Source organism: Pinus tabuliformis, chromosome 2_2 (genome assembly GCF_031772625.1).
Source record: "Pinus tabuliformis cultivar Carrire ecotype Pingquan chromosome 2_2, CPIR1, whole genome shotgun sequence".
In the NCBI taxonomy this organism is placed as follows: Eukaryota; Viridiplantae; Streptophyta; class Pinopsida; order Pinales; family Pinaceae; genus Pinus; species Pinus tabuliformis.
Window position 1 is genome coordinate 1,146,446,860 of NC_142300.1, and position 11,685 is coordinate 1,146,458,544.

Genomic DNA, 11,685 nt, shown 5'->3' on the forward strand with positions numbered 1-11,685 from the left:
TTTGCCCCGATGCGATATCGCTATCGCATCCGAAGCGATATCGCTATCGGGAGCCTTCCTACCGCATATTCCCATATATCCTGCATATATTCATTCCTATCGTTAATCCCCTTTTTATCGTTTTATCAATTAAACCTAAGTTTTTTATAAAACTTAGGTTTTATCGTAAAAACCCATTTTATCGCAAAACCCCGCTTCATCGCATCGCTACCGCATATATATATAAAGGCCCGCCCCCCGGGTTTCCCCGATAGCGATATTGCGACTTAATCTCAGCTGTCCGATTGCCCCCGCCCAAATCAACGGTCCAGATCATATCGCTCCATCCCATATCGCATCGCCCATCGCTTATGTTTAAAAGCCTTCCCCGATAGCCGATCGTCAATGGGATATCGGCCATCGCTCCATCACATATATATAAAGCCCCGCCCCGCCGCCCCGCCGATAAGCGATATTGCGACTTAATCTTAGTCGTTGGATCTGCCTCCGCGCGATCCAATGGCCAGGATTAATTCTAAGCTACAGTGCCGCTCCCACCTTGGTTTTTCATGGATTTTACGTGTAATTTGGTCTTTTTTCTTTATAAAGGAAAAATGGCTATTTTCATAGCTGCGCCTGTGCGCGCTCCAGTCAAGGGAAAACATGCATTTTTAAACCATTTTTGATCGCTCCAAGCCCAGATTTTGCTCTGGACAACGAGCACGGCCCAACACAGTTATCTGGTTGCGTTTCCTCCGCCGTTTTTGCAAGATTTCTTCATTTTTTTTGATGTTTTGATCGGCCAAGCGCCGATACAGTTCTAAAGGCCATGGAAAACATTGCAGTAGCTATTTTTGCTTTAAAATAGCAGAAAGGGGGCGATTTGACAGATTAAAGAGTATCAGCAGTGGAGAAAGGGCCCCGATTTAGCAGTAAAAGAGTATTAGTTAGAAATATCAGTGGAAGACTTTAATTCCAAAGCAGATAACATTAAAGGGCCCCCAGCAAATTCAAAGAAGCAGTGAAAGCTATTGAAAGCTCACCAGGCCAGAGTTAATGCACATCAAATCCACCTAAGGGCAGCACTGCAAAGCCCAAAGCACAGTTATTGAAGAATGAACAACACAGAGCCAAAAGGACACCTCAAAGCCTCATTTTGATGCAGCTGCCTCCAGCGCAGCTTAGATAGATATTTTATGAATTTATTTCAAACAGAAGTTAGGTTAATCAGAGTTATTTCCCCAGATCTTCCCTCATATCTGTTTTGTAGATATTTTTCTTATAAATACCACCCTGAGCAATGTATTAAGGGTTGGTTGGCTGGTTATTTTTCTCATTCTAGACTTGCTCTGTAAGCCTGAGAGTTTCTATAATCAAAGATTGCTAGAATATTTGCTTCTAAACTGGCTGGTTATGGTTTTAATGGCTGAAGAGCTTAATATGGAATTCTCGTGCTTCCTCATGGTTCAATAAGTCTTTCCTACCTCTGTTTTTCAGTTTATATGTGTCTGTATCATCTATATATCACAATCTAAGTTGCAGAAAGAAAGAATAGCTCAGAACTCTTTCTATATGCTCTGTGCTCAATTTCTGTGGTTTTATATGTTTTCCTCTGAATTAGTGATGAATATGCATACTTAATTGATCATGTTTAAGCTATTTCTCTCACTTCTGAATGCTGTCTAGGAATCCTTCATTGCTCCTATTTAGCCTTCATCCACTTTCTCTCTTTGGCTGGATGAGAGATCCTTAATTGCCTCTCATCCCCTGACTTCCATTTCATCTTAATTCCAACATTTAACATTGTGCCATGTGTAGCTATCCTGCTCTGTATTCCTCTTGTGACCAAGAAAACGAAGCAGCAGCACTTATCCTTGACTCCATGCCCAATGGTTTGAACTTCTCACACTTTACATGCCAACTCTGTCTAAAAACACCAACCAATACACCAAACATAAATCAAACCCATGCACATCATATCTAGCCTAAAATCACCCCTAAAACAAAGCTAAATCATAAAGAGAGAGCCCTCTCTGATTGCAGGTAGGTTAGGACCTGCAATCCAAAGATTGGTTTGTGGTTATCTAGGTCGTATTCCCTTAGGAGTCAAAGGGAACAACCTGAGTGATAACAAAACTATCCCTAAGCGTTGACATCCCAGTAGCTGCATTACGCATTTGGCATAACAATGATATTGAATGCTTGGAAGTTGGAGATTAGTCGCCATACCTCTTGCTGATAACTTTTGAGATGAGGTGATAAATAATGTATGGTGTTATGTACCTATTGTACCATGATTTTTGAATCACCTACCACTTTGCGCACAGCAACATTGAGGCTAATGGCTTTGTGCAAGCCCAATACGAGTGCTTCATATTCAGCAGTGTTGTTCGTGCAGTCGAACTCCAAGCAGCTTGTGATCAAGTGTTTCCTGTGCTTCGAGTCTATCAAGACACACCCGGATCCAGAGCCATCCTGTGTCTTTGATCCATAAAAATACATTGTCCACAACTCGTTTGTACACGGACCGCTTGATGCGCTAGTACTATTGTTGCTACTACTACTGCTACTGCTACTGCTACTAGTGTTACAATGTACTGTACATGTTTCATTTCCACCAGTTAAGCAAGGAAGGAGACCCAACTGCGTGTCTGGTGGGGTTGGAGCTAGCTGTGCGAAGTGACGCCCCAGCTGTGTTTCCAAGAGGCAGTTGCCGAACATGAGTTCCGCAAAAGCCAACTGTTCGTTCTCAGCATTAATGGGAGTGACATTGTGTTTCATGTATCTCTCGGATAACACCCGGATCTGATTGATTTTACCCTAGTAAGGAAGCCATAAGTGTGACCAGTCTGTGGGAAAGTATCCATTCAACTTGTTGGACCAGTCTCGACTAAGCAATAAGCCATACGCTTCTGGTATGTCCACAATGACAATGTTGATGCACTGGTGAACTCGACCATCATGAGATAATCGGATGATCACATCCTGAAGTTCACCAATGGCTAGTACGCACGTTCGATCTAGTTGGATGATCTGCGCAGATGTCTTGCTCCATTGCACATTGATCTGCTTGGCAATGGAGAGTGGCATGATGTTGGCTGATGCACTAGAATCAACCAAACAGTTGTGAACATTGCAGTTAAAAATTTCAAATGAAAGCAAGAATGGAGGGAAAACAAAGTTTTCTTCTTCCATCCAAAGTGTGTTGAGCACAATTATGAGTGAACCGGGAGATGTGCTTGCTCCCTTTCTAGTAGAGGTTATGTTGTATGTGGATGTTTGCCCCAATGCGCGCAGCAAAATATCTTGTTGACCCTGAATCTTAGCTAACTCGAACAAAGAGATGTTTGCACGAGTTTTCTTCATATCTTCCACAATATTGTAATCAAGAGTGGGTAAACTCACCGAGATGTCCGGGGTTAGACTCGTGTTTGTACTGTCTGGCGGAGTGTTCTGAAGTTTACTGCTCATGGACGTACTCTTGTTTGCAGCTATCTTCTCGGGCTTGCTTTCTGCTTTCTGCTTTGGGACGACTGGTGGATCAACCTTCCTCAACAATTCAAGCTTTTCTTGCATCTCCCCAATCGTAGGGGGAGCCCCTTGACTTCTGAGATTGTATCGACCACTTTGATTTTGGGGTTGCTTCTCGGTGTTCGTTTTCTGTGTTTCTTGCGAGCATTGATACATGTTGATCACCTGCCCAGTGTTGGGTGCCTCATCAGATGCAGCATCTTCCTCATCATCTTCGTCTTCTGGTTGACACTGCACATTGTTTACCGCATTTTTCATATTGTTGCATACCAAGTCCACAACTCGTTTCCATTCTGGACAAGTTTCTTCTGGGTAATGGACTTGATGGAATGAGCAAAACTTGGCGTTCATGCACAATTTCATTTGGAACACTGAGTTGGAGCTCTGCGCAATTTTAGCCGGGAAGTGGTTGTTGCCTGATGACATGCTCCCCTTCTATTGTCTGGGAGGCCGACTGCTCACAGATGTCTCGATCGTTCATTGCTTTAGCTCAGACACCTCTGTTGTCAAGTTCTTGACAAGACGAGTAAGGGTTTCAATGTCACTTGCTTCCTTGTCTTTCCCCTTGCTCGCAACAGCCTGGGGCTTCATGCTCACATCTTTGGAGTCTTTTGCAGGTTCATCATCCTTGACGACTCCAATCGTGTGCAGGTTTTTTTCCACAGTGATCACCTCTTCGCAATTCTCAAGCAATGTTGGTTTCATAGTTTGCTTGACAAACTGCGCAATACTGGTTGGCAGTGCAGACGTATAATAGTCGACAGTGATGGAGTCATGAGGTTTTGTATCTGCTGCGAACTTGTTCAATATGCGTAAAAACCTCTGATTAAAATCTTTCACTTTCTCTTTCAACTCCATCTTCAGACTGCCCAACTCTTTAAGTAACATGGCAGGGGTCTTGTCATCAACAAATTTTTCCAAAAACATTCTTTTGAACATACCCTAGTTATGGATGGAATTGACAGGAAGGTTGTGATACCATACCGCTTCTTGGCCATCCAAGGTACACGAAAAAAATTTGCATGCAATGTCGTCGTGTCGTACGTCAAGTGTTTGCAGTTGCAGGTAGAAGTTGTCCAGGTGGTCTTTTGCCTTCACTATTTTGTCAGGGTCATACTTTGTCAACATCCTCTCCGAATTCTTTGGCATCCTGTGCAAAGCGCCCAACAGAGCCAATGGTCCCTGAGTCATCCATTCCAAGTTTTGGTCAACCATGTCTTCTTCTTCGTCCTCCTCTTCTTCAGAATCAAATGGTTCCAGCTCTGAGTCTGTTGGTTCGTCTCTGCCTCCACCTCCTCCACTGCCTTCCCCTCTGCCTCCTGTATCGGAGTCTGAGCCCAATATCACGAGGGTGTCCTATTCTCCCTGTCGGAAGACTGAAGGTTCCTCTTCGTTCTCAACAGCTTATGCCAAACCTTTGAGCGTGGCAAGAATTGCTTCTTCCACTGACGGGTGATGGGACGGACACAGCAGAGGTGCTAATACAAAATTCCGCGTTCACATCTAGGAGGTGAGGAGTAACCAACTTTAGAGTTGCGCGTAGGTGAGAGGGAGTACGAGTTACTACCATGACCAAATGATTTATAAGTGGGGGTGAGAGGACATTCAGCCATAAACAACTAGCAGCCTTCCTTCTAGCGCTAGAAATGTTGACGATGACGAACCCGTCAACATTCAGGGGATCTCCTCGGTCTGAAGTCCCAACTAGACCTCACACCATTTGGTGTAGGAGTCTCACCCAGTATGATGGCCCGGTTGCCATTATCTTAAATATTTGCCTTACCTCTTTCTTGTCAACACATGAGAGTGGTTTACTTTGTCTTCAAATAGCGAGGTTCATGTGCCTGGTGAGTGCTTAGTGTCGCTTGTGTCAAGGTTCTTTCACTGCAGAGGGAGAGGGTGAGAGTGAGTCTCAAGTCGAAAGGGAATAGTCCCAACTCTATTAGAGACACACAACACAACAGGACATGCGCAACTTCCGGCAGAGTAGTCCACATAGATGCGACAGTCACAAACACAAAGTGAACAGATAGCACGTACAACACCCAACGGAATAGTCCACACAAGTGCGATGGTCGTTATAACAAGTTTACGAGAATGAATCTGTCGAGTGTCTGGCGGAATAGTCCACACGCGTGAGACAACGTTAAAAACTGATACAACACATTTCCAACAGCATATGTACTAGAACAACCGAAGTAGTTCATTTGTCTTAATACAGGTTAAAGCAACATGCATTACAAGCGTCCAAAGAATAGTCTTACAAACGAATACAATACATGTGTGAAAACGTGTTGGTCTGTTAACAGGCTTCTAAATTAAGCGAAAGTTCCAAGACACATTCGTACACCATTACATCACTAACCCCGATAACGGGGCGTTGGAGCCACTGCTCGCTCCTCAAATAAAAGACTACAGACTCTCAAGGCTATGTGGGAGGATCCAAGGTGAAAAGTCCTTTACATGTACAAATGAGGGGTATATATAGCCAAGGGTGAACTTGACCCTTGTGACTCTTCGACTTCCCTCATGACTGTTTGACTTACATGACTCTTCAACTGACATGACTCTTCAACTTCGTATGTGGGTCTCTTGGACTTCCACATTACATTACATTGATTACAACAGTATGGCCCACAATAGTGATGTGGTTGAGACGACTCATGACATGACTCGACATGACAGTGCTGGTATGTTCATGCTGATGGTGGTGTCCATGTCGAGTTGCAGTGCTGCTGAATGATGAGTGTGATCTTGGTGTATCATAGCTTCACCTCCGCATGGCAAGGTGTGCGGAGTCTTCGATGGTCTTGGTGTTCGCTTGATGTTGCATGTACATGTATCCCCTTTGTTGGTACTTGGCATGCTTCATGTGTTCATTCATTCGCGAACAAGTCTCCTAGCATGCGCTCCTTGTTCATCCCGTTCGTTGTCGCGCCATGTCTCATCCATGTACCTGTATCTGCAATCACTCATGATGAGACAACATCAAATCTAGAAATCCCCTAGTCTACCATGATGCATCATTTTTGTTTTTGGGTGCAGGTGACCAGGAGAGAGGACAAGGCTCTAAAACTACAAAAAGCACATTTCAGGTTGGGACACTTGCTGGCCAAACTATGCAGAACTGGGAGGCAGTCATGCAAGACATGCCTGCGCAGTTTCCGGGCTGAGCAAGGTGTCAGGCAGCTGGTGGACAATCCAAGAAAACTGCGCAATTTTCAGGAGGAGCAGCAGGCCGGCTGACAGGGCGACTGACTGACAGAACTGCGCAATTTTCAAAGACAGTCCAGTGACAAGCAACGGATGCCTGTCCCTCATGTCTGTGCAATTTCTTAAGTCAGTGGAGGCCGGCATGCTGACAATTTCTGCGCAATTTTTTGGAGTGAAGCCCAGGGTCACTTCCCGGTCAAACTCTTCGATTGACCAGCGGGAGGCTTGATGGATTGGCTTGCGGGCAACGCAGATTGAGATGGCTTCTTGGGCAACTTCTGCATTGTTCTAGGTGACAGTTAGCCAAGTCGATTCCAGGATTACAATGCAGACTGCCTAGGAAGTAGCCTCAAGCTCTGCGCAATTCTAGGCAGCAGTACTTGGTCATTGAGGGCTGAGACTGCGTAGTGCAGCTCAGCGGAGGTCCGGCTGATGTATTGTGGTCGAGTCGATAGATTTTCGGCAGAATGACTAAGTGTGTAAATAAGTGGACTTGTGTATACGTGACCTTGCGAACACACACTCAACATGACTTGATGACAAGACACCTCGAACCAACAAGACAACATATGCTCATTGTGACTGACCAAAGGGTGTGAGCGACAAGTGCAACACTTGAGATAGATCGTTGAACGACCATGATGACACTTGTACAACATTGCATACAACTTCGTGTGTGAGTGCGACATATGCTTACATAGCGAATACAACTTGTACACACGAAGACGGACCTTGAACATAGCCAGAACATGACTGCAAGCATGACATTGTAACCAACATGCTAAAAGACGACCAATGAACGGTCAAGCAAGGAGGGTGCAAAGACTCGACACGAGCTCATGGGATGAGCCCGAGTGTTTGCAAACATCAAGGAAAAAACCAAGGAAGGCTCTGAAATTGGATGCAGGCCAAAATTTTGGAGGGTGTTGCAGCCCTCACTTCCCCTTTCATAAATTTCGCAAGTGCTTAAGCATCTTCTTTTGCTGGTTTGGTGATAGATCCTTTGACATGTTCCATAACCTCATTTTCAATGAGATTCAGATCTGTCTTCTTCTTCCATGCAAGATAGTTTGAAGCCCCAGCCAATTTGTGCTTTCCTTGCAAAAAGACATTTTGACAGATTCAGACATAAATATACTTACTTGTGAAGATGCTTCTTCCACTTGTTGCCTCCTTGAATTTGATGATAATATAGATGATAGAGAAGTCCTTGGAGAAAATAGAACTCTTCAAGAATGATCCTTGACCCCACAAGGAGGGAGATCACTTTAGATCCTTTGATGGTGTTGTCCTTGTTGATGATGATCAATGATGACTTCTTGATGCTTCTTGGATGATCTTCTTCAAGGATGAAATCCTTGCTTCAATGAGAGGAAATTGCCTTAGAACCTTTTGAAGATGATGACAACATCCTTTGCTTCCCTTGAATGAATAAACTTCAAGCTACCTTGATTTGTAGATCTCTTCAACTTAATGAGGGTCTTTGTGGTCTTTTGATGATGACTGGAGGTTCCAAGACTTCCTTTTGATGTAGACCTTTTCTTCGATCTAGGGTTTTGTCACTTCCTTGTAGATCTTGACTTTGTTGATGATCTTCTTGGATTTGCTTTGATGTCTTTCTTGAGATTTGATCCTTGAGTGTCCCTTGATAAGATGCCCTTCCTTGACTTTGTCACCTTAGCTCTGAAACCATGTTGAGAAATCTAGGGCATCAAGATTAGGTGATTTCTCTATTAATGATAACTGCTTGTGAATGCTTTTTACTTCAATAGATTAGGATCTTCTCTTTAGTTAGATTATTATAGTGTTCTTCTTCATCAAACAACTACCAAAGCATAAACAATAAAGAGACAAGAGACACAGAATGTAGGCTATCATCCAGGGCCAAAACCTCTCCCACTTGAGAGGAAAACCCAAACGAATTCTTCTTCTTATAGAGACTTCAATTGACGAATACCAAGACCAAGACCCTTGACCTATTGACCTCTCCAAGACCAAGTCACAAGACCTCTTTTCTTCAATAGTCAAACTGCTTGCTTCTCCTTCCTTCTCGGTTATCCCTTAGATCTCAACTTCTAGGATCAGACCTGCAACCAACAACTTCTTTTGAAACCCTAGTTGCAGCATGTGTGACCAACTTCTGCACTTCGCTACCACTTCACTTGGAGAGGAGATCTTCGTATGACTTCTCCTTTGATTCGACTTCACAAGTGATCTTACTAGCCTCAACTCTTCTAGCAATCTTCTCGGATTCTTCTGCAACAAATGTTGCCTTCATTCTTCGCACGTGTGACAAGAAATAGCCCTAGAACAGATCTGAAATGACTTTCTTCCTTCCTTCCTCTCGCTCGCTATAAGACTCCTTCTTTAGTGATTCTCGCACTTTCTATTGCAGACTTCTCCTTGACTGAAATTATGTCTCTGAAATGAGGTCGAGTTGTCCTATTTATAGTGGTTTTCCCATCAAATAGGTTGACATGTCTTTTGGTGCAATTTCATTATTCCATCTTGAAGCCGACTTGAAGGATATAATTTACCTTGGTCTTGGAGGACCTTTTTATTCTTTTAATGACTCATACAAATATGTAACATGCCCAAGAAGGGTTCTTCATACATGACATTGACTCAATTTGACTTTATGACCAATCCTAAGGGCTCACAATGGGAGCCTTACCTAAAAATAAAATTCCTTGCTCATGAAACCCATGAGACAAGCATTACAATAATAATTTTATGTTTCTTCTTTGCATCAATGACATAAAATCACAATTACACGTCATTATGAAGACCGAACCTAGTTACACTTTTCAACAGTGTGGTCGTGTAGTTAGGTGTGCGGTTTGGTCAGGCTGACCTTGTATGACCCTGTTCCACCCAACTCATTCCACTTCGTTCCACTTGGGCCAAACCACTCCACTTGGGTGCCCGGGTCGACTCAATCTAGACGTGCGCTCAAGCCGACTCATTCCATTTGTGCACCCTCGTCTAGCATTCTCGTTCAATTGCCCGCCTTGCACGACCTCACCTGGTTGCCCATGTCACCTGTGTTCAATCGCCCAACTTGGTCTGTTGCCACATCTCGCCCAATTCAGTCTCTTGCCACATCTCGTGCACCACTCACGTAGCCACATCTCAGTCATCTCGTGTGTGACTTCTACCTCGTATCATCTCAGTGGCTTTACACAAGCACTCGAAGCACTCGTTTGTGATGGGATGTCATTGTGCAAAGGTGGGCGCGCTCAGGAACACCTAGGGACGTTACAATATCCCTCCAAATGTTCCTCAAGCATATCTCAACCATGAGCAACCATGGCTAGGGCACATGGGAAGCATCTTATTTGCTAGCCCTTGCCTTTGAACTTTAGTAGTCTAAGCACCACACCCTATAAATTTTACTTGGTGTTTAACATTTTGTTATTTGCATTTATATTTTGGAAATTGCTTTATGTATAAAGATGAACATCAAAAAGTTTAGATGTATAGGGCCTGCTACATGTTTAGATTCATTTGAATAGATTTCTATTCATGTTTGAACTTTGGCGATTGTGTCTTTTTAATTATTGTACTCTAGTTTGAATCATGACCTTGAGACATTTAAAAATTAAAACTGTTTAAAGTTTGTTTGTATGTTGTCGATTGAGATTGAGCGAGAATGGTGATATGAATAAAAGTGACTGTCGAGAAGTGTTAAAATTATGCATAATTTTATTTTTTAAATATTATTTATAAATTTTGTAATATTTGCATAAAATTATCATATACATACATATTTTTACAGACAGGTCATATTGTGATTGGGAATCTGTATACCAGTGCCGGTACCGTGTAACTTAGGTGCAGAGCTCCACATTAGGATTTTGGGCCCTTAACAGTTGAGCTATGAGCTTTGCTATCTGAAAATCAAATCTACCTCATTAAGAAGATGGGCATTAGCCAATTCAACTACTAAAATAAAAATCAAGTTCGATACTTCGTTTTACAAGTTCATTTTCATAGCTCAAACGCCAAATAAAATCATTAAAAAAAGGCATTGAGTTTTAGAAGCTCACTTTGATCTAGAACATAGAGCAATTAAGGCCTTTCAAACTTTGAAACAGTTAACCTTAAATTTCAAAAGAAATGCAAGCAATTGCAAACTCTATTTGAGGCCAATCACACCCGGTGCTTTGCAATTCGATTGCACTAACGTTCTTATCAAATTTGTAAAGCACCCAATTTATTTCATGGTTTATATATTCATTTCCATTAACATAGCATAACTGATATTACATGGATTTTATACGCATGGGAGTTCAGGGTGAGTGAGGATGACGAGTACCGGTGCTTCGACTGTAGCGGCAGCTCGGATCCCCACGAATGGAACGCGCAATTTAACTGCTCCGAACGAAGATTTCTTAGTAATAACAGCATCGAATTTTATCGGCGAGAATTGAAATCCTGACCTCTGGCAGGGATTGTTGAGTCTGTAAGAACGGAGGTGCATAGCAGGCATGGGAAATTTACAGAGAATATCCATCCTTTTGTCTTGATATTCTGCCTGCTCAGTGTTTGTATTGGCTATGGAACCTTGTCATATTTGATGGGGTTCCTAATTTGGGTGAGAGCCGAAGGAAGGATTCATGGACAAGACCGTTGACTTGATTTATCTGGTAAATTTAATATTTTTAACGATCTTCGTACAGATATGATAAGATTCAGGGACAGCTGCTTCGCGCATGATGTGGTGGCTCTCTTTCATACTTTATTTTTAAAGATATAATGCTTTCCCGGAGTAATATAAGTAAATATTTAGAACATATTTTATGAAATTAATATAGGTATAGATATTTATAATAAATAAAAAATGGATTATGATATGTAATAATTAATAATTTTAATAATCTTGTGGCTCTCTGTTAATTTTAAGTACAGTGACATGTTTATCATTTGGTGTGAATTTTGTTAATAACTATTTTTTTAAAT

The 11,685-nt window shown here is 42.5% G+C and overlaps 1 protein-coding gene across 5 annotated transcripts in view; it reads right to left on the minus strand.

The window, feature by feature from the left end:
* Positions 1-11,460, minus strand: part of LOC149197455 (putative methyltransferase At2g41040, chloroplastic) — a 195,318-nt gene extending 183,858 nt beyond the window's left edge. For 4 of the 5 annotated variants that reach the window (XR_016254767.1, XR_016254766.1, XR_016254765.1 and 1 more), the window contains exon 1: positions 11,042-11,460. Coding sequence is in view for 2 of the 5 variants with exons in the window: in XM_089405841.1 (XP_089261967.1) it covers positions 11,042-11,239 (198 nt within the window). In the remaining 3 variants the exon portion in view is untranslated. The remainder of the gene's footprint in view (positions 1-11,041) is intronic. The other variant, XM_089405842.1, reaches the window with a different exon arrangement.
* Positions 11,461-11,685: the final 225 nt, after the last annotated feature.